Below are 22,792 nucleotides of genomic sequence, written 5' to 3'. Positions count from 1 at the left end.
CATCAGTCTCTCCAAAGGAGGCAATCAGATATGCATTTATCTCAGTGAGTAGAGGGGTGACTTTGAATAGAATGGGAGGCAGGTTTGCCCTACGCAGTTCTCAGCTTGACTTCTCCCTTTAGCTTAGTGATTTCAGTGCCCAGGATATTTTCCTTTCACAATAGTAACATCAAAGATCACTGATCACAGATAGCCATAACAGATATAATAATAATGAAAAATTTGGAAATATTGTGAGAATTACCAAAATATGACATAGAAACATGAAATGAGCACATACTGTTGGAAAAATGACACCTATAGACTTGCTTAATGTAGGGTTGCCACAAAAGTTAAATTTGTGAAAAACTTGCAGCGTCTGCACAGTGCGATAAAGTGAAGTGCAATAAAACAAGACATGCCTATATGTCTATTTGCAGATGACTTGGTCTTATATATAGGAAATCCTAAAAGAACCCATATACTCACACACACACAAGAGGTATTAAACACATTCAGCAAAGTTGCAAGATACAGGATTAACAACAAAATCAATTATATTTCTTTTTTTCTCTGTACTGTATTAACTGAAAAAAATCAATTGTATTTCTATGCACTATCAATTAATAATCTGAAAAGGAAATTAAGAAAATTATCTTTACAAGAGCATCCAAAAGAATAAAATACCTAGGAAAAAATTTAAGGTAGTGAGAGATGAATACTGAAAACTACAAAACATTGCTGAAAGAAATTAAAGAGGCTTGAATAACTGAAAAGACATCCTGTGTTCGTGGAAGAGAAGACTTAATCTTGTTAAAATGGCAATACTTTTCAAAGCAATCTACAGATGCAATGCAATTTCTGTCAAAATTCCAATAGTTTTTTTGTTGTTGCAGAAATGGAAAAGGAGATCTTCAAATTCATATGGATGTGAAAGGGCCCCAAATAGCTAAAACAATATTGAAAACAAGGAACAAAGTTGGAGGACTTGCACTTTCTGACTTCAAAACTGACTACCAAGACACAGCAATCAAAACAGCATGGTACTAGCAATAGGATAGACATATAGACCAAGGGAATAGAACTGAGAATCTAGAAAGAAATTCAAATATCTATGGTCAATTGATTTTTTGACGAGGGGGTCAAGACCATTCAATGGGGAAAAGTAGTAGTCTCTTCAACAAATAGTATTTGGACAACTTGGTATTCACCTGCAAAAGATTGAAGTTTGACACCTACCTCACACCATGTACAAAAACAAACTCAATCAACAGCCTAAATATAAGAACTAAAACTTTTAGAAGAAAACAAAGGGGTAAATCTTCATGAACTTGGATTTGGTAATGGATTCTTACACATGACATTAAAAGGACAGACAATAAAAGAAAAAACAGACAAATTGGACTTCATCAAATTAAAACATTCATGCATCTAAGGACACTATCAAGAACGTGAAAAGAGGCTGAGTATGGTGGTTCATACCTGTAGTTTCAGCACTTTGAGAGGCCGAGGTGGGAGGATCGCTTGAGCCCAGTTTGAGTTTGGACCAACCTGACGAAACCCTGTCTGCAAAAAATACAAAGATTAGCCAAGTGTGGTGGCATGTGCCTATGGTCCCAGCTACTTAGGAGGCTGAGGTGTGAGGATCACTTGAGCCTGGGAGGTTGAGGCTGCAGTGAGCCATGGTCGTGCCACTACTCTCCAGCCTGGGTGACAGAGCAAGACCCTGTTTTGAAAAAAAAAAAAAAGTGAAAAGACAATCCATAGAATGAGAGAAAATATTTGCAAATTATATATCTGATAAAGAATTGATATCGCCGGGCGCGGTGGCTCAAGCCTGTAATCCTAGCACTTTGGGAGGCCGAGACGGGCGGATCACGAGGTCAGGAGATCGAGACCATCCTGACTAACACGGTGAACCCCGTCTCTACTAAAAACTACAAAAAAAAAAACTAGCCGGGCGAGGTGGCGGCGCCTGTAGTCCCAGCTACTCGGAGGCTGAGGCAGGAGAATGGCGTGAACCCGGAGGCGGAGCTTGCAGTGAGCTGAGATCCGGCCACAGCACTCCAGCCTGGGTGACAGCGCGAGACTCCGTCTCAAAAAAAAAAAAAAAAAAAAAAAAAGAATTGATATCTAGAATATATAAAGAACTTCTACAACTCAACAGCATCAACAAAACAAGCAACCCAATCTAAAAATGGGCAAAAGACTTACATAGACATTTCTCCAAAGTAGATATTACAAATGGCCAATAAGCACATGAAAAGATGTTTCACATCACTAGTCATTAGGGAAATGCAAATGAAAACCACAATGAGATACAATTTCACACCTATTAGAATAGTTATTATTAAAAAACAACAAAAAATGGGGCCGGGTGCAGGGGCTCACGTCTGTAAGCCTAGCACTTTGGGAGGCCGAGGCGAGTGAATCAGTTGAGATCAGGAGTTCGAGACCAGTTTGGCCAACATGGTGAAACCTCCTCTCTACTGAAAATACAAAAATTAGCCAGGTGTGGTGGCGGGTGCCAGTAATCCTAGCTACTCAAGAGGCTGAGGCAGGAGAATCCCTTGAACCTGGGAGGCAGAGGTTGCAGTGAGAAGATCATGCCACTGCACTCCAGCCTGGGTGACAGAGCAACACTCCATCTCAAAAAACAAACAAACAAGCAACAACAACGAATGGACAATAACAAGTGTTGGTGAAGATGTAGATAAATTAGAACTATTCTGCATTGCTTGTGGGAGTGTAACAATGGGACAACTACTGTGGAAAACAGTTTGACAGATCCTCAAAAAGTTAAACATAGTATTCCATGATCTAGCTATTCCATTTCTGGGTATATACACAAAAGATTGGAAAGTGGGGACTCAAACAGATACTTGTGTGTGCATACATGTTCATAACTGCATTATTCACAATAGTCAAAAGGTGGAAGCAGCCTAAATGTCCATCAACAGATGAATAGATAAACAAAATATGGTAGATGCATACAATGCTATATTATTCATCTTTAAAAAGGAATAGAATTACATTTTTAAGTCAGAAACCAACACATGCTAGAAATAGAATTCTGCTATTCTATTCCCTGTGCTACAAGGTGGAATGAACCTTGGAAACATTCCATGAAGTGAAATAAGCCAGACACAAAGGGACAAATATTGTATGATTTCACCCATATGAGATACCTAGAATAGGCAAATTCATGCCATCAGAGAGTAGACTAGAGATTACCTAGGGTTGCAGGGAGAGGGCAATGAGAACTTACTGTTTATTGGGTACAGAGTTTCCATTTGGGATGATGAAATCCTTCTGGAAATGCTAGTGATAGTTGTACAATATTGTGAATGTGCTTAGTGCCACTGAATTGTACACCTTAAAATGGTTAAAAATGATACATTTAATGTATATTTTACCACAATAAAAAGGTACAAAATACTAAAAACTAAAACAAACAAAAAAAAACTACTAAATTCTACACTTAAAAATAGTGAATTTTGTGGTATTTGAATGATATCTCAATTTTAAAAATTAATGAGCTGAACTGTTGGGAAAAGAGCCACAGAATAACACCAAAAACAGTAGAAAGAAGGAAATAGTAAAGATAAGAGTAGAAATTGATGAAAGAGAAAATGAAGATTCAATAGAATATATCTAGAAAGTATCAACAAAACCAAAAGTTAGCTCTCAGAAAATAATTATAAAATAAAGAACTTTGTTCATGAGACGATCAAAATAAATAGAAGCCCTAAATTAGGAATTAAAAAGGGAAGTATAGATACAGTAGATATCAGAAATCTAACAATTTTATGCCAATAAGTTTGAAAACCTAGCTGACATAGATAATTTTCTTAAAAAAATTATAAAACTGACTCTCAATAAGAAAGCAAAAACCTGAAATAAAAATTATATATCCTTTAATGGCTATAAAGCATTGTCTTAGTTTAAAATTTCTACTACCCAAAACAAACAGACCTGGACTATATGGTTTACCTGTGTGGAAGATATAATTATAAACATATATAACTGTCCAGGCATGGTGGCTCACACCTGTAATCCCAGCACTTTGGGAGGCTGACACAGGCAGATCACTTGAGATCAGGAGTTTGAGATCAGCCTGGCCAACATGGTGAAACCCCATCTCTACTAAAAATACAAAAATTAGCCAGGCGTGGTGGCAGGCGCCTGTAATCCCAGCTACCTGGGAAGCTGAGGCAAGAGAATCGCTTGAACCTGGGAGGCAGAGGTTGCAGTGAGCTGAGATCATGCCACTGCACTCCAGCCTGGGTGACAAAGTGAGACTCTATCTCAAACAAACAAACAAAAACTATAAAAAAGGTGAAAAGTCAAAAGTCAATGTGATAAGTTGGTGTGGGAGAAGATATTTGTAACACATATAACAGGCAAAGCATTAGGATTCAAAATATATAAAAGACGTCTTCCTGATCAATAAGAAAAAGACAAAACAATCCAGCAGAAAATTTGGCAAAAGATTAGAAACAGGCAATTCATAATTTAAACATATAAAAATGCCCAAGTTTATTCATAATTAGAGAAATGAAAATTTAAAAATATGATACTATTTCATATTCATCAGATTGATGAAGTCTGATAGTCAAAGTGTTAGCAAGGATGTAGAACAAGAGGAACATTGCTGATATTAAAGTAGATTGGTTCAATAACTTCAGAAAACAATTTGCCAATATATAGTGAAGTTAAGACATTCGGCCGGGCGCGGTGGCTCAAGCCTGTAATCCCAGCACTTTGGGAGGCCGAGACGGGCGGATCACGAGGTCAGGAGATCGATACCATCCTGGCTAATACAGTGAAACCCCGTCTCTACTTAAAAATACAAAAAACTAGCCGGGCGACGAGGCGGGCGCCTGTAGTCCCAGCTACTCGGGAGGCTGAGGCAGGAGAATGGCGTAAACCCGGGAGGCGGAGCTTGCAGTGAGCTGAGATCCGGCCACTGCACTCCAGCCTGGGTGGCAGAGCAAGACTCCATCTCAAAAAAAAAAAAAAAAAAAAAAAAAAAAAAAAGACATTCATATCCTACAACGCAGTAATTCCACTCCTAGGTATGTATCTGACAGATACTTTAGACATGTGTGCAATAAAACATACGAGAATCGTTTTGAGATATCTTAAAAATGTAAATTAGTTCAGATAACTTCCTTCCTCAAAATTCTCCGAGGCTGAGATTAAAATTCAAAGTCCTCACCAGGCCTACAAGGCATGACAGTTTGCTTGTCTAACCACCTCTCCTGCTCTGCTCTCCCTGTTTCTGTTCTAGCCCTGCTGACTTTGCTGTTCCTTGAACAGCCTCTTTTTCTCCCTAGGGCTCTTGGACTCACCATTCCTTCACTTCCCCAAAGTGTTCCCCCCAGTTTTTATTTTGTCTCGATTCCTGGCTTCAGCGAAACCTCTGTTGACCACCTTTCTTTCCCTCCCTGCCTCCCTCCCTCCCTCCCTTCCTTTCTTCCTCCCTCCCTCCCTCCCTCCCTCCCTTCCTTCCTTCCTTCCTTCCTTCCTTCCAATACATATTAGATATACATATTTTGGGCTACATGTGATAACTTGATACATTCATATAATCAAATATTTGCCTTAAATATTTATCTTTTTCTTATGCTAGGGACATTTGAATTATTCTCTTCTAGTTATCTTGAAATGCACAATAGATTGATGTTCACTATAGTCACTTCATTGATCTATTGAACATTAGGTCTTATTTCTTCTCAGTGTATATTTGTAACCATTAACCAACCTCTCTTCATTCCCTGCCCTTCCTGGCCTCTGGTAACCACCAGACTACTCTTTATCTTCATGAGATCCACTTTTTTTTAGCTCCCACAGATGAGTGAGAACATGTGATATTTGTCCTTCTGTGTTTGGTTGCTTCCATCTTTTCTAAAATAGCTGCTAGGACTGCCTCTTCTCCTCCAACCTGGTGAGTCCCTTTATCTCCTTTGGCTGGTTTATTTTCCTTCCTGCCTGACATTATATTCTATATACATTTGTTCCAGCATTTATTTCTGTCTCTCCTACTAGACTATAAGCTTCCTGGGGGCTGGACATTTTCTGTCTTCCTCATTGTTGCGTTTCCCAGTGCCTAAAATGATGTTTGCTTGGTACAGGGTGGGTGCTCAATCACAGCTCTTCCAGTGAGTGAACGGATTTGCGTGATAGTCAAGATGTGATGGGAAGGAACACGTAGATGACACAAAGAGTACTTCTTGGTAAAAACAAAGCCATTAGAGTTGTAGATGCATGAAAAGAATTTGAAGAAGATTGGTTCATAAACTAAAAGATATTCTTCAGAAACAGATTGAATATGTATGATTAAGTTAATAGATTAAACATAAGTAGATATCTGTGTATTTCATCTATATTCCTAAAAGTGTGTATATTCAGGTTGGTCAGAAAACTCTTGGGACCTTCCCTTGGGAAACCTTATATTCAGGTGGAGTTGCAGTATGCTAGAGCCTATACAGTCATTCTGTCTGCCAGGCAGTCATTCCCAAGTACCCAGGGTCACGCCCAGCCCCAGGCATAGGGCCACGGGGTAGGAAGGACAGAGAAGGGGAAGGGAGTCAGGCACACTAAGCGTCCGCTGTGTGCCAGGAACTCTGCCTGGGTTTCTCTCTTACATGGGTGACTTAGGAGCACCCCTTCCAGGGCTTAGGCAGGGAGCAGGCCAGAGCTCTAGGGCTGTGCAGCTCGGTCTGACTTCTCCAACCCTTGCTACCCCTGTAGCTCTCGGAGATCTTCTTTGTGTCCATCTGCACATCTGAGTTGTCCATGAAGCTCTATGTGGACCCCATCAACTACTGGAAGAACGGCTACAACCTGCTGGATGTGATCATTATCATCATTATGCTTCTCCCCTATACCGTCCGTGAGCTCATGGGCAGACAGTTCACTTACGTGCATATCGCTGATGGCATGCAGTCCCTGCGCATCCTCAAGCTTATTCCCTATAGCCGGGGCATCCGGGTGAGTGCGCTGGGGGTGCCATGGTGCTGGGAGGGCAGGCTGTAGGCCCATTTGCCCCGAAGACCCTAAGGAAATAATGACTGTACTACCATCTTCCAGTTGTTGAGTCCAACGTGTGTGGCAGGTTGATCTTTACCAATATTATCTCATTTAATCTTAAAACAATTCTTTTTTTTTTTTTTTTTTTTTTTCTCAGCTCACTGCAAGCTCCGCCTCCCGGGTTGACGCCATTCTCCTGCCTCAGCCTCCCGAGTAGCTGGGACTACAGGCGCTCGCCACCTCACCCGGCTAGTTTTTGTATTTTTAGTAGAGACGGGGTTTCACGGTGTTAGCCAGGATGGTCTCGATCTCCTGACCTCGTGATCCGCCCGTCTCGGCCTCCCAAAGTGCTGGGATTACAGGCTTGAGCCACCGCGCCCGGCCTAATCTTAAAACAATTCTAAGAATGGTATTATTAGCTCCATTTTACAGATGAGGAAGTTGAGGTCACCCAGCGGTGAAATGTCAGAGCTGAGATTTGAAAGGTGTGTCTGACTCCAGAGGCCACATCTGAACTTTTCCTCTCTCTCGTGCTGCGAAGTGCCTGATTTTCTTATGCTACACATCCTTTGAACTACATACCCAGGACGCCTCAGCTTTTTGGTGGCCCAGACCACTAGCTGCTTTCCCCAAACAGCTGAGAGTCTGCTGCTGTCTTGCTGGGAATAGTCTCTGTGCTTTTGTAAGGTGGCTCTGGAAGGGCTACTGCTGCTGAGAAGTCTTTCTGGGTTGTTGAAAACCATGGAGTGTCCAACACTCCCTTGACTCAGAGGCTTCAGAAAGAACCTCAGGGCTGCCCCCCTGCCCTGAATCGTGCCCTCAGGCACTTGTCCTGTGCACAGTAGGTTTACCTAGCTCTGCACCCAGTGTCCATGCTTCTCCAGGTGGGGGCTGGTCTGGGTTCCTGTGTTCAGTCGGGGTGTGTTGACCTGTCCTGCCAGGGGCTGCCCCTCGCCTGGGCTTGGGTGGCTTGCTGTCTAGGGCCTGGCCCCACATTCTGGGAGCCCCAGGCCTGGGTAGAGAAGAGAAGGGGAGCATTAGAGGTCTCCTCTGCCACGCACACACCTTCGTTTGTTTCTTGCTGTCATGTAAGCAAGCGCCTGCCTGTGTGTGTCCCCTCTCAAACAACGCAATCCAGCCTTCCCTCTCCTTCTCTTCATGGCGAACCTTCTGGGGAAAAGTGTCTGTACTTCCAGTCCCACTTCCCTGTCCGTCATTTATGCCCTAGCTGCTTTCTCTATACTCCAGAATATCTAGCCTCTCTGAGGTTGCCAGCAACCTCCTTGTCTTCAAATCCAGTGGCCAGTTCCCTTGGCATCCTTGTCACTCCTTTCTCTTGGTTTTCCTCCAGCCTGACTTGTCAGGAGTGTTTATCCTTTGCCTGGCTCATACACGCTGTTTTCTCAGGATGGTCCCTGAGTTCTCCTCCTCTGCTCCCTCTGCACATCCTCTCTGGGTGATCTTTTCCACTTTCCAGGACCCTCCATCTGCCTACCCCTCTCTCTTTGACCTTTAGACCCAACCGCACCCTGGGCATCTCACAGGCTTCTCAAATTTGATGTGTCTAAACTGAACTTGTCACTCACCCCCATCCCCAACCTCAAATCCCAAACCCTGGCTTCTCCTCCAGTATTTCTTTTTTTTCTTTCTTTCTTTCTTTCTTTTTTTTTTATACTTTAAGTTCTAGGGTACATGTGCACAATGTACAGGTTTGTTACATAGGTATACATGTGCCATGTTGGTGTGCTGCATGCATTAACTCATCATTTACATTAGGTATATCTCCTAATACTATCCCTCCCCCGTACCCCCACCCTACGACAGGCCCCAGTGTGTGATGTTCCCCTTCCTGTGTCCAAGTGTTCTCATTGTTCAATTCCCACCTATGAGTGAGAACATGCGGTGTTTGGTTTTCTGTCCCTGCGATAGTTTGCTCAGAATGATGGTTTCCAGCTTCATCCATGTCCCTACAAAGGATATGAACTCATCCTTTTTATGGCTGCATAGTATTCCATGGTGTATATGTGCCACATTTTCTTAATCCAGTCTATCATTGATGGGCATTTGGGTTGGTTCCAAGTCTTTGCAATTGTGAATAGTACCGTGATTAACATACGTGTGCATGTGTCTTTATAGCAGCATGATTTATAATCCTTTGGGTATATACTCAGTAATGGGATGGCTGGGTCAAATGGTATTTCTAGTTCGTGATCCTTGAGGAATCGCCATACTGTCTTCCACAATGGTTGAACTAGTTTACACTCCTACCAACAGTGTAAAAGTGTTCCTATTTCTCCACATCCTCTCCAGCACCTGTTGTTTCCTGACTTTTTAATGATCGCCATTCTAACTGGTGTGAAATGGTATCTCATTGTGGTTTTGATTTGCATTTCTCTGATGGCCAGTGATGATGAGCATTTCTCTGATGGCCAGTGATGATGAGCATTTTTTCATGTGTCTGTTGGCTGCATGAATGTCTTCTTTTGAGAAGTGTCTGTTCATATCCTTCACCCCCTTTTTGATGGGGTTGTTTGATATTTTTTCTTCTAAATTTGTTTGAGTTCTTTGTAGATTCTGGATATTAACCTTTTGTCAAATGCGTAGATTGAAAATTTTTCTCCCATTCTGTAGGTTGCCTGTTCACACTGATGGTAGTTTCTTTTGATGTGCAGAAGCTCTTTAATTAGATCCCATTTGTCAATTTTGGCTTTTGTTGCAGTTATTTTGGTGTTTTAGACATGAAGTCCTTGCCCATGCCCATGTCCTGAATGGTATTGCCTAGGTTTTCTTCTAGGGTTTTTATGGTTTTAAGTGCAACATTTAAGTCTTTAATCCATCTTGAATTAATTTTTGTATAAGGTTTAAGGAAGGGATCCAGTTTCAGCTTTCTACATATGGCTAGCCAGTTTTCCCAGCACTATTGATTGAATAGGGAATCCTTTCCCCATTTCTTGCTTTTGTCGGGTTTGTCAAAGATCAAATGGTTGTAGTTGTGTGGTATTATTTCTGAGGGCTCTATTCTGTTCCATTGGTCTCTATCTCTATTTTGGTACCAGTACCATGCTGATTTGGTTACTGTAGCCTTGTAGTATAGTTTGAAGTCAGGTAGCATGATGCCTCCAGCTTTGTTCTTTTTGCTTAGGATTGTCTTGGCAATGCGGGCTCTTTTTTGGTTCCCTATGAACTTTAAAGTAGTTTTTTCCAATTCTGCAAAGAAAGTCATTCGTAGCTTAATGGGGATGGCATTGAATCTATAAATTACCTTGGGCAGTATGGCCATTTGCACAATATTGATTCTTCCTATCCATGGGCATGGAACATTCTTCCATTTGTTTGTGTCCTCTTTTATTTTGTTGAGCAGTGGTTTTTAGTTCTCCTTGAAGAGGTCCTTCACATCCTTTGTAAGTTGGATTCCTAGGTATTTTATTCTCTTTGAAGCAATTGTGAATGGGAGTTCACTCATGATTTGGCTGTCTGTTTGTCTGTTACTGGCGTATAGGAATGTTTGTGATTTTTGCACATTGATTTTGTATCCTGAGACTTTGCTGATGTTGCTTATCAGCTTAAGGAGATTTTGGGCTGAGACAATGGGGTTTTCTAAATATACAATCATGTCATCTGCAAACAGGGACAATTTGACTTCCTCTTTTCCTAATTGAATACCCTTTATTTCTTTCTCCTGCCTGATTACCCTGGCCAGAACTTCCAACACTATATTGAATAGGAGTGGTGAGAGAGGGCATCCCTGTCTTGTGCCAGTTTTCAAAGGGAATGCTTCCAATTTTTGCCCATTCAGTATGATATTGGCTGTGGGTTTGTCATAAATAGCTCTTATTATTTTGAGATACATCCCATCAATACCTAATTTATTGAGAGTTTTTAGCATGAAGGGCTATTGAATTTAGTTGAAGGCCTTTTCTGCATCTATTGAGATAATCTTGTGGTTTTTGTCTTTGGTTCTGTTTATATGATGGATTACATTTACTGATTTGCATGTGTTGAACCAGCCTTGCATCCCAGGGATGAAGCCCACATGATCATGGTGGATAAGCTGTTTGATGTGCTCTGGATTCGGTTTGCCAGTATTTTATTGAGGATTTTTGCATCAATGTTCATCAGGGATATTGGTCTAAAATTCTCTTTTTTTGTTGTATCTCTGCCAGGCTTTGGTTCAGGATGATGCTGGCCTCATAAAATGAGTTAGGGAGAATTCCCTCTTTTTCTGTTGGTTGGAATAGTTTCAGAAGGAATGGTACCAGCTCCTCCTCATACCTCTGGTAGAATTCGGCTATGAATCCATCTGGTCTTGACCTTTTTTTGGTTGGTAGGCTATTAATTATTGCCTCAATTTCAGAGCCTGTTATTGGTCTATTCAGGGATTCATCTTCTTCCTGGTTTAGTCTTGGGAAGGTGTATGTGTCCAGGAATTTATCCATTTCTTCTAGATTTTCTAGTTTCTTTGCATAGAGGTGTTTATAGTATTCTCTGATGGTAGTTTGTATTTCTCTGGGATCGGTGGTGATAACCCCTTTATCATTTTTTATTGCATCTATTTGATACTTCTCTCTTTTCTTCTTTATTAGTCTTGCTAGCAGTCTATCAATTTTGTTGATCTTTTCAAAAAACCAGCTCCTGGTTTCATTGATTTTTTGAAGGGCTTTTTTGTGTCTCTATCTCCTTCAGTTCTGCCCTGATCTTAGTTATTTCTTGCCTTCTGCTAGCATTTGAATGTGTTTGCTCTTGCTTCTCTAGTTCTTTTAATTGTGATGTTAGGGTGTCAATTTTAGATCTTTCCAGCTTTCTCTTGTGGGCATTTAGAGCTATAAAGTTCCCTCTACACACTGCTTTAAATGTGTCCCAGAGATTCTGGTATGTTGTGTCTTTGTTCTCATTGGTTTCAAAGAACATCTTTATTTCTGCCTTCATTTCGTTATGTACCCAGTAGTCATTCAGGAGCAGGTTGTTCGGTTTCCATGTACTTGAGTGGTTTCGAGTGAGTTTCTTAATCCTGAGTTCTAGTTTGATTGCACTGTGGTCTGAGAGACATTTTGTTATAATTTCTGTTCTTCTACATTTGCTGAGGAGTGCTTTACTTCCAACTATGTGGTCAATTTTGGAATAAGTGCGACGTGGTGCTGAGAAGAATGTATATTCTGTTGATTTGGGGTGCAAAGTTCTGTAGATGTCTATTAGGTCTGCTTCATGCAGAGCTGAGTTCAATTCCTGGATATCCTTGTTAACTTTCTGTCTTGTGGATCTGTCTAATGTTGACAGTGGGGTGTTAAAGTCTCCCATTATTATTGTATGGGAGTCTAAGTCTCTTTGTAGGTCTCTAAGGACTTGCTTTATGAATCTGGCTGCTTGTATTGGGTGCATATATATTTAGGATAGTTAACTCTTCTTGTTGAGTTGATCCCATTACCATTATGTAATGGACTTCTTTGTCTCTTTTGATCTTTATTGGTTTAAAGTCTGTTTTATCAGAGACTAGGATTGCAACCCCTGCCTTTTTTTTTTGTTTTCCATTTGCTTGGTAGATCTTCCTCCATCCCTCTATTTTGAGCCTATGTGTGTCTCTGCATGTGAGATGGGTCTCCTGAATACAGCACACTAATGGGTCTTGACTCTTTATCCAATTTGTCGGTCTGTATCTTTTAATTGGAGCATTTAGCCCATTACATTTAAGGTTTATATTGTTATATGTGAATTTGATCCTGTCATTATGATGTTAGCTGGTTATTTTGCTTGTTAGTTGATGCAGTTTCTTCCTAGCATCAGTGGTCTTTACAATTTGGCATGTTTTTGCAGTGGCTAGTGCCAGTTGTTCCTTTCCATGTTTAGTGCTTCCTTCAGGAGCTCTTGTAAAGCAGGCCTGATGGTGACAAAATCTCTCAGTATTTGCTTGTCTGTAAAGGATTTTATTTCTCCTTCACTTATGAATCTTAGTTTGGCTGGATATGAAATTCTGGGTTGAAAATTCTTTTCTTTAAGAATGTTGAATATTGGCCCCCACTCTGTTCAGGCTTGTAGAATTTCTGCCGAGAGATCTGCTGTTAGTCTGATGGGCTTCCCTTTGTGGATAACCCGACCTTTATCTCTGGCTGCCCTTAACATTTTTTCCTTCATTTCAACTTTGGTGAATCTGACAATTATGTGTCTTGGAGTTGCTCTTCTTGAGGAGTATCTTTGTGCTGTTCTCTGTGTTTCCTGAATTTGAATGTTGGCCTGCCTTGCTAGGTTGGGGAAGTTATCCTGGATAATATCCTGGAGTGTTTTCCAACTTGGTTACATTCTCCCCGTCACTTTCAGGTACACCCATCAGACGTAGATTTGGTCTTTTCACATAGTCCCATATTTCTTGGAGGTTTGTTCGTTTTATTTATTTTTTATCTAGACTTCTCTTCTCACTTCATTTCATTCATTTGATCTTCAGTCACTGATACCCTTTCTTCCAGTTGATCAAATCAGCTACTGAAGCTTGTGCATGCTTCACATAGTTCTCGTGCCTGGTTTTCAGCTTCTTCAGGTCATTTAAGGACTTCTCTACACTGGTTATTCTAGTTAACTATTCATCTAATCTTTTTTCAAGGTTTTTAGCTTCTTTGTGATGGGTTTGAACATCCTTCTTTAGCTCGGAGAATTATGATCGTCTGAAAACTTCTTCTCTCAATTCGTCAAAGTCATTCTCCATCCTTTGGAGGAGAAGAGGTGCTCTGATTTTTAGAATTTTCAGCTTTTCTGCTTTGGTTTCTCCCCATCTTTGTGGTTTTATCTACCTTTGGTCTTTGATGATGGTGACGTATAGATGGGGTTTTGGCTTTCTGTTTGTTAGTTTTCCTTCTAACAGTCAGGACCTTCAGCTGCAGGTCTGTTGGAGTTTGCTGGAGGTCCACTCCAGATCCTGTTTGCCTGGATATCACCAGCGGAGACTGCAGAATAGCAAATATTGCAGAACAGCAAATGTTGCTGCCTGATTGTTTCTCTAGAAGCTTCATCTCAGAGGGGCACCCAGCCATGTGAGGTGTCTGTCGGCCCCTACTGGGAGGTGCCTCCCAGTTAGGCTACTTGGGGGTCAGGGACCCACTTGAGGAGGCAGTCTGTCCCTTCTCAGATCTCAAACTCCATGCTGGGAGAACCACTACTCTCTTCAAAACTGTCAGACAGGGACATTTAAGTTTGCAGAATTTTCTGCTGCCTTTTGTTCAGCTATTCCCTGCCCCCAGAGATGGAGTCTACAGAGGCAGGCAGGTGTCCTTGAGCTGCAGTGGACTCCACCCAGTTTACCTACTCAAACCTCAGCAATGGTGGGTGCCCCTCCCCCAGCCTCGCTGCCACCTTGGAGTTCGATCTCAGACTGCTGTGCTAGCAATGAGTGAGGCTCAGTGGGTGTGGGACCCTCTGAGCCATGCCATGCGTGGGATATAATCTCTTGGTGTGTCATTTGGTAAGACCATTGGAAAAGTACAGTATTAGGGTGAGAGTGACCCGATTTTCCAGGTGCTCTCTGTCACAACTTCCCTTGGCTAGGAAAGGGAATTCCCCGACCCCTGTGCTTCCTGGGTGAGGCGATGCCTCCTCCTGCTTTGGCTTTCGCTCGGTGTACTGCACCCACTGTCCTGCACCCACTGTCTGACAAGCCCCATTGAGATGAACCTGGTACCTCAGTTGGAAATGCAGAAATCACCCGTCTTCTGCATCACTCACACTGGGAGCTATAGACTGGAGCTTTTCCTATTTGGCCATCATCTCCTCCAGTATTTCATCTCTTGGTAAAGAGGGGTCCCCCACCCGTATTCAGTTGCCAAGTCATAAATTTGACTGTCTACTTAGACTGCTCTCTCAAGCTTTGTTGTGTGACCTCCTCGGTGGTTATTGACTTGTCCACATCTCTTCATCCCTGTCACCATCAGCCTTACCTGGATTCCTGCAATGGCGTCCCACGCTACTGGGAGCCCTGGAACAGAAATGTCCCAGCAGGGTGGGGAGGATCTTGAAAGTGCACATCCAATTGCAGCACCCTAGGTTTCAAGCCTGAGGGTGGCTCCCCATTTTTCAGGCTACAGACGGACCTTGCAGTGTGTCCTATAAGGAAGGGAGTATGTAAGGTGCTGGGCACTGGAGTCAGCAGGGACAAGAGGAAGGAAGGCGGAAGGGAAAGAAGACTGGAGGCCCGAGATGTTCATGGTCAGGTGGTCACCCCAGAGCAAGGGCGGGATCTGGCAGTGGGAAGTGTGATCTGGTTTTTCCAGGTGTTGGGCACCAAGGGAGCAGGGGCCAGGAGTGGCACCAGGGTCACTAGAGAGGGAAGCCCAGGGGTAAAGAGCCCTGGCATCTTCCATAAAGATGTGGAAGGCCCCCAGGCTGACAGCAGGGTTGACTGGAGAAGGAGGTACTGAATCTGGAGGCAGAGATTTTAAGACATGAGGGAGAGGGGGAAGCTGGAAGGTTGGCCCTGCCCAAAAGCTGGGGCTGTGCCTTCTGAAAACAAGGGGTCCCAGGATAAGGCAGATGGTGGCCCCCTGGATCTGAGGGCTATTAGGAATAGGCAGCCTTCTTGGAGAGGGGAGCTGGGTTGTGATGTCCTCTGCTGATAGAGGACTTTCAGGTGAGGCCAGGAGAGGAGGGAAGCAGAAAGGACTGGTGGCAGGGAGGGCTTCCATCTTGGAAGAAAGGGGCAGGGGCAGTGACTAGACTGGCACCTCAAGGCTGTGGACACTGGCTGCTGGCTCAGTGCACCTGTCTTTGCTGTGTTGTGGCAGAGGCTCCTGCTAGCCAAGGGCTGTATCCCAGAGCAAGCTGGCCTGCTTGGGGACTGCTCAGCCTTTTGCCCCTGTAGGCATGCACAGAGACCCTGGGCATGCAGAGGCAACAGGCATACACGCATGCACCCCAGGTTTGGCCTCATGGGTTTTCTGTCATTAAGCAGGGCCTTGCATCCTAGAGTGATTCCCTGGGGATCACCAACCACCCTGAGCTGTGGCTGTCCTGTAGCCTTGGGATGTCATAGGACCTCAGAGCCCCAGAGGCACAGTAATGACCCTGGATAACATGCCCTCTGAATGTTGGCTGGCCTGCAGGGGGAGCTGGACCTGCCCATGGTCGGCACTTGCACCTCTGAGCTAATTTGTATTAATTCAAGTCTAAAGGAGCCCTTAAATGAAGGGCTACAATCTCAGAGCCCAGAGATGGCACTCTGGCACCTTCTTGGCTCCTGACTCCTGGTTGATTAAAATGACACTCTGCCTTCTACCTCATGACAATAAACCTGCACCATGAGGAAATGTTGTTTTGCACAGAAATGCGCAAATGTTCATCTGCGTTTCAGCCTGGAAACAACCTTCAGATGCTGGGCTGTGGTGTGAGCATTAGTCCCCCTTCCTCCCTGCCTCCTCCTCCTGGGGCCGGATCATATTCCACACATCCAAGGGGCTGTGTAGGAGTGCTCCCTCCAAGCACTGGGCCTGGGCACCTGCCTTGCCTGGAGCTCGTTTCCACATCTAGAATGCCCCAGGGCTGTGGCTTGATCCAGAGCCCAGGAGAGCTGAACTGGGTACAGGGAATTGCCCCCCGCAAAAGGATTTGGGAATTCAAAATCACACATCCAATGGGGGCCACACCATGGGCCTCAAAAGCTTAGGACTTCCTCAGGAGGGAGCTACTGGCCTAAGGGGAACTGGGCAACCCACTTTTAGGACTGGATTTCTGTACCTTTCTGGACTGTGCTCTAGAGGGCCTGCGTGGATTGTGCTTAAAGAACTTGGCCAAATCCAGCTGTCATGGGCCCTATATGGGGCTCCCAGGAGAGCATGTCTGTTCCTCCACTGCTGCTCTAAAGGTTGCTCAGCTTGGACCTCAGGTGGCACCAGCCTGTGGGCTGGCCTGGAGGTGGGAGGCCCAGCCAGGCCTCCCTGCAACCCTTCTGCACAGGCTTTGGGTTCTACCACCCAGTGTTCCTCCCTTCCCACTAAAAACCTGATCTGCAGACCACATCTCATCACAGCTTTTCTTATGAGGATTTACTGCTTTCGTCTTAGTCCTTGGGAAAGAAGTTCTGCCTCTGTTTAGCGGGGAGGAAGGCATTAAGAAAAAAAAAATCTCGGCCGGGCGCAGTGGCTCACACCTGTAATCCCAGCACTTTGGGAGGCCAAGGTGGGTGGATCACAAGGTCAGGAGATCGAGACCATCCTGGCTAACACGTGAAACCCTGACTCTACTAAAAATACAAAAAAAAAAAAAAATTGCCAGGCGTGGTGGCGGGCGCCTGTAGTCCCAGCTACTCAGGAGGCTGAGGCAGGAGAATGGCATGAACCCGGGAGGCGGAGCTTGCAGTGAGCCAAGATCGCGCCACTGCACTCCAGCGGGGGCGACAGAGCGAGACTCTGTCTCAAAAAACAAACAAACAAACAAAAATCTCAGCTCTTTTGCAATTAATCCAAAAACACTTATTTTCTTTTCCCAAGGAGAGATGGGAGGCATCTGGGGTGCATTCACCCCTGCAGGTAGCCCCAAACCGTTCTGCATGCAGGGCAGCCCAGGGCTCTTGGACTGTCTCTCTGTTTCCCAGGTTACCCCAAACTGTCCAAAATGTACTGCCTTGTTTCTTAGCTCGAAGGACCTCCTTTCCTAGTACTAAGCCAGTAAACAGTCTCTGTGCTCAGGGTCATTAGTGGTTGAAGGTGGTGGCATGGGGCAAAGGCCTTGAGAGTTGGTCACAGCTCTGCCATTGTGTTGGAGTGTGACCCTGGCCAAGATAGCTTGCTTCTTTGAGCCTGTGACTGCTCATTTTGAAATGGGAAGAATGATAACACCTACCTACCTTGAGGTTATGTCTGTGAAATGTCTAGGTAGGTGAACATGCATTGAGTGCCTACTGCATGCAAGACTCCAGAGCAAGAAGAATGAATAAGGAGTCATACATGGTGCTCCCAGAAATGGGCAATGTAGTGGGGAGATAAGACAAATGCACATGTCATATGGGGCAAGACTGAGGTTACAAGACAGGGACCTACGTGTGAAGATGGGGCCGACAAGGACCAGGGAGCCACATTCCTCTTGGCCCTCTGTATACTCACTCCCGGGGTCGTTCCCCTACTCCTCCTGGGCCTGGGGCAGAAAGCATTCAGGGCTGGTCCTCAGCTGAGAAGCAGGAGCAGGATGCCCTGAGATGACCACACAGTCAGGTTGGGGTTCAAGTGGAGTGGTCACCTCAGACCTGAGAGAATTGACTGAGAGTGGATGTCAGACATTGGTGAAGCACTGTTAAATGGATCCAGCCCTCAATCTGGGCACAGTTCTGATTCACTTCATTAATTCATTAGTTTATCCAACCCACCCACCCACCTACCCACCCACCCTTATTGAGCATCTGCCTTGTGCCAGGCATGGCACCAGTTGCTGGGGATAGCTGTGAACTGGGCAGAATGGACCTCTGTCCCTGGAGCCCACCCAGCCCAGCGGCACCCCCACCTACCACAGTGTCCCTGCCTTGCAGACGCTGATCATTGCCGTGGGACAGACAGTCTACACTGTGGCCTCTGTGCTCCTCCTGCTCTTCCTCCTCATGTACATCTTTGCTGTCTTGGGCTTCTGCCTGTTTGGATCTGCAGACAAGGGTGACCATGATAACTGGGGGAACCTGGCTGCGGCTTTCTTCACCCTCTTCAGCTTGGCCACGGTACTGTGTTTGGGAACAGTGGTGAGGGCAGGGGCCTTGGGAAGGGACAGCCTAGGTGGTGTGAGTGTGTGGACATGTGGGGCCTCACATGGGGCTTTCCTCATGTCCAGGTGCTCAGTTGGGCCCAGGGAAGCTGGGGTCTGTTCCCCATCACAAGCCAGCACCCTGCACAGGGCTCCATCACTCTAGGCCCGTGATTCCTTAGAGTGCTTCTACGTGTCTCACAGGGTGATCAAACTTTGCAGAGTTCTCAAATAATAATTCATTTGGATTAATTTTAATTTATAAATGAAACCCATGTCACATAGCCTTTTGGGGAACCGGCTGTCACAAATCCACCTAGAAGAAGCATGTAAAACCCAAATCTAGAAATCTAGATTCTGCTGGACTCTGGAAAGAGTGGGGTCTTTTCAAAGGTGGGCCTGGCAGAGAGGCAGTGTCTTTCTGGGAGGGTTGGGAGGCCTTGAGAAAAGAGACCTCGAGGCATGTTGGTCAGTAGCATCCCCAGCCAGGTGTGCTCTGCATTCCCAGGCCATCACGTATGTGCTGGAGCCAGTGGACTGAGAGGTGTTGAGGGGATGACGTGGAAGCAGAGCCACCCTCCTCCTCAGTGGGCCTGGCACTCCCCTAGTGTAGATGAAAAGGAGGCCTGTGCCACTGGGCCTGGGCCCTCAGCATACTCTGCCCTGCCTGAGCAGGTTGATGGCTGGACAGACCTGCAGAAGCAGTTGGACAATCGGCAATTTGCTTTGAGCCGGGCATTCACCATCATCTTCATCTTGCTCGCCTCTTTCATCTTCCTCAACATGTTCGTGGGTGTGATGATCATGCACACAGAGGTGAGGCCCCGCCTGTGAGGATCGGAGGTCAGGGCAGGTGTGGCACGTGGAGCTGTAGGGCAAGTCTCCAGGGAGGACCCGGAGCTGTGTAGCTGTGTCTTCCCAATGAAGTGGCGTAGAGGAGGCCAGATGGGCCTGTCCCTCACCCGGCCGAACTCTCCTCCCTGAGCCAGTGCATTTGCCTTGCCTGCTGATGGTGGTCAACAGGACGGTGGGGCCTAGGAAGCCTCTGCAGCTGCAGTTGGCAGCTTGAGTGGGGGCTGTCACTGTGTGGGGAAAAGTGCCCCTGCTGAGGGCCTGAGCAGTGGTGCAAGGCTGAGGAAGAGGAAAGACTGGGTCTGGGCATGTAGCAAGAGCCTGTAGTTGACCTCCATTGTCTGACTCTCTAGGACTCCATCAAAAAGTTTGAGCGAGAGCGGATGTTGGAGCGGCAGGTGGCGCTCATGGGAGAGAAGCAGGTGATTCTGCAGCGGCAGCAGGAGGAGATCAGCAGGCTGATGCATATACAGGTGAGTGGCCCCCACAGGCAGGTGGACAGATGGGTGGATGGATCATCAGGCTGATGGGATGGCGAGGAGGAGGGGCCGTGGTACCTGTGTAGAGAGCAGGTGGCCTCAGGCACCTGCAACCTTAGGTAAGACAGCCACCTTCCTCCCATGTTTTATAGAATCAGCCTTTACTGTTGGCGTTTTTGTGTTTCTCTGGACCTCTCAGAGTGTTGAGTGCTGTGATTATAATGTCTCCCTCTGTTGTGGGCAGAACTATACTGCTGGGCCCTTTGGGGCCAGGCAGTCTGTGCTGAGGCTTCTTCCTGAGGGCTCACTGGGTGCCAGGCAGCCATGGCCCCAGGCCACTGAGTGGACGAGGATGCGGAGGCTCTGATAGAGTGCTAGACAACCTTGGTTCTCTCAAGTTCCTTAAACCAGAGCAAGAATGAGCAAACCAGCTGGAGATTTTCTGTCAAGCATGATGCAACCATGAGGGACCAGGGTGAATTTTCCCTCTGAGCCTGAGTGCTCTGAGCCTCCCATGCTGAACCTCGGGTGCTCTGCTAGGCCTCCCTCCCTTTTTGGGTGCATCCCTCCTTGGCCTCTTCTCTGGGGTGGAGACATGTGCCTGTCTTCACCGTGCCCAAGGTTTGCCCAGGGTTGGGAGAGGCTGTGCTGAGCCTCAGCTGGACTTCATGTGCTGCCTGTCCTCAGTGGTGACTGCCCCACCCAGGAGTCCAGGTTCAGAAGGGGTCAGGATGAAGTTGTGACCAGGCTGAAGCTTCTTTCCAGGACCAGGGTGAGGCCGCTGCCTGGGGCCCATCCTGGAGGTTCTCCATGCCTCTGTGCAGCTCCACTGTCACCTTCTCATCACTGCTCTCTCATTATGCTTTCCTCTCTAGAAAAATGCTGACTGTAAAAGTTTCAGTGAGCTGGTGGAGAACTTTAAGAAGACCTTGCGCCACACTGACCCCATGGTCTTGGATGATTTTGGCACTAGCCTACCCTTCATCGACATCTACTTTTCCACTCTGGACTACCAGGACACAACTGTCCGCAAGTCAGTTCCAGCCCTAGCCTTCCCTGGTCACTGGGGCTTCCTCGAGGTCGGGCTATGTCAGGTGCCCTGGGAGGTGAGGGGGATGATGACTGAAGTGCTGATGGGCAGTGGGTGAGTGGAACATGGCTTTCTTGAGGGTACAGCATTCCATGTATACACAGGGGCTGGGCTGCTGTGTGGACAGGCTGTGGCTTGGGGGAATCTGCCCCTCCTGCCCCTCCCCAACCCACCTTGACTTGCATGTAAATGCCAGCTCCTTAAAGTCTCCAGGCCTCTCCTCACTAACCCCTTTCCAGAGTGCAGAGGAGAGACCACCAGGTAGTCTCAGCTTCTGGCCTGGTTGTGCCACTACCTTCCTGTGTGGCCTTGGACAATTCTCTGCCCCTTTCCCATCTGTCACATGAGGGGCTGCTGGGCTGATTCAATGAAAACAGTGTATGTGAAGCTCTGAACCTGGCCTGGCCCAGGGCTTGTGCTCAGTGTGAGTCAGCTGGGATTATGAGCAGCCGTTACTGAGCAGGAAGGATGTAAAAACCTGGTTGATGGCTGGACAGGTTGTAGGCATCAGGAGCTATGGTGGGCTGTGGGCACTAGGGAGCTACAGTGGGCTCTTCAGCGAGGACAGATATAATTAGCTTGGCTTCTCAATGAAAGCTGCTTGGAGGGCTTTAGAGATGGGAGAAACCAAAAAGGAAGGAGTTGTTGGGGAATGCCCACTTTTGGCCCAATAGGGTGTCAGTCACTGTCTGGGCAACTCCACACAGTTACTTCTCTCAGGACCTAAGAATTTATTTCCAACCTGACACATGAAGTAAAATCCCTTGCTCCAGGGGACCCCAGGCAGACTGGCAGATCCAGGATTCCCACCCAGCCTGATCTGGCCTGAAGTCCCTGCTCTTCTTTGACCCTATACCTGTGCAGGTGCAAATGTGTGGTCAGTGGGGCTAGGGGGTCCTGGAGCCTGCCCCTGACCTCAGATCTCATCTTCTCCTGCTCCATTTTGCAGGCTTCAAGAGCTGTACTATGAGATCGTGCATGTGCTGGGCCTAATGCTGGAAGACTTGCCCCAAGAGAAGCCCCAGTCCTTGGAAAAGGTGGATGAGAAGGAGCTGGGCATGGGGACACCCGTGTGCTGAGAGCCTTGCAGACTGTGACAGGTGCCTATTAAACACAGGCTTTCTGAGTTGTCCTCCGGAGTTGCTGTGATTATGGAATTTCCCCACCTTTGAGATCGGGCCTGGATAGGCGCCCATGAAGTGTCATTCCCCAGAGCCGATCTCCCATCCCCCCCACAGGACATGCAGACCTAGGGAATGGGGAGCAGGAGGCTCAAGGCTTGTCCTGGCCAGAGGCCACATCCAGGGCCTGTGCTGGCTCTAGGCTCCCTGAACCTAGCAGCAAGGACCTGGGGAAGCTGCCTGAGGACCACAGACCAAGACGACCTCCAGCCACCCTCCAAAGCACATGGCCTCCTTGAGCTGGCGTGGCCCTGCTGATCTGGGTGCGGGTGTTCTCATACTGGCAGAGTCACATCTCCCTCTGTGGACCCACTGCTGCAGAGACCCCTCTTTGGAAGGCTACTCTGATTTCCCCAAGGCTCACCCCAAGGGGTGCTGCTAAGACTGGCAGGAATCTGTTGTGTGGGCCTGGAACTCAATCTAGGGGAGTAGCCTGCTGGCAATGCCAGGGCACCTTGCACAGAGCCTGGGAAAGGTGG

The 22,792-nt window shown here is 46.3% G+C and overlaps 1 protein-coding gene across 3 annotated transcripts in view; it reads left to right on the top strand.

The window, feature by feature from the left end:
- Positions 1-22,267, top strand: part of CATSPER3 (cation channel sperm associated 3) — a 56,253-nt gene extending 33,986 nt beyond the window's left edge. For all 3 annotated transcript variants that reach the window (XM_033181169.1, XM_033181167.1, XM_033181168.1), the window contains exons 4-9: positions 6,736-6,975; positions 18,506-18,688; positions 19,387-19,527; positions 19,917-20,036; positions 20,918-21,075; positions 22,082-22,267. In XM_033181169.1, coding sequence (XP_033037060.1) covers positions 6,736-6,975; positions 18,506-18,688; positions 19,387-19,527; positions 19,917-20,036; positions 20,918-21,075; positions 22,082-22,211 — 972 coding nt within the window. In that variant the 3' untranslated portion in view covers positions 22,212-22,267. The remainder of the gene's footprint in view (positions 1-6,735; positions 6,976-18,505; positions 18,689-19,386; positions 19,528-19,916; positions 20,037-20,917; positions 21,076-22,081) is intronic.
- The last annotated feature ends 525 nt before the right edge of the window (positions 22,268-22,792 follow it).

This window comes from Trachypithecus francoisi, unplaced genomic scaffold (genome assembly GCF_009764315.1).
Source record: "Trachypithecus francoisi isolate TF-2019V2 unplaced genomic scaffold, Tfra_2.0 Lachesis_group2, whole genome shotgun sequence".
NCBI lineage: Eukaryota > Metazoa > Chordata > Mammalia > Primates > Cercopithecidae > Trachypithecus > Trachypithecus francoisi.
The sequence above is the reverse complement of the archived record's forward strand: the minus strand, read 5'-3'. Positions and strand labels throughout refer to the sequence as shown.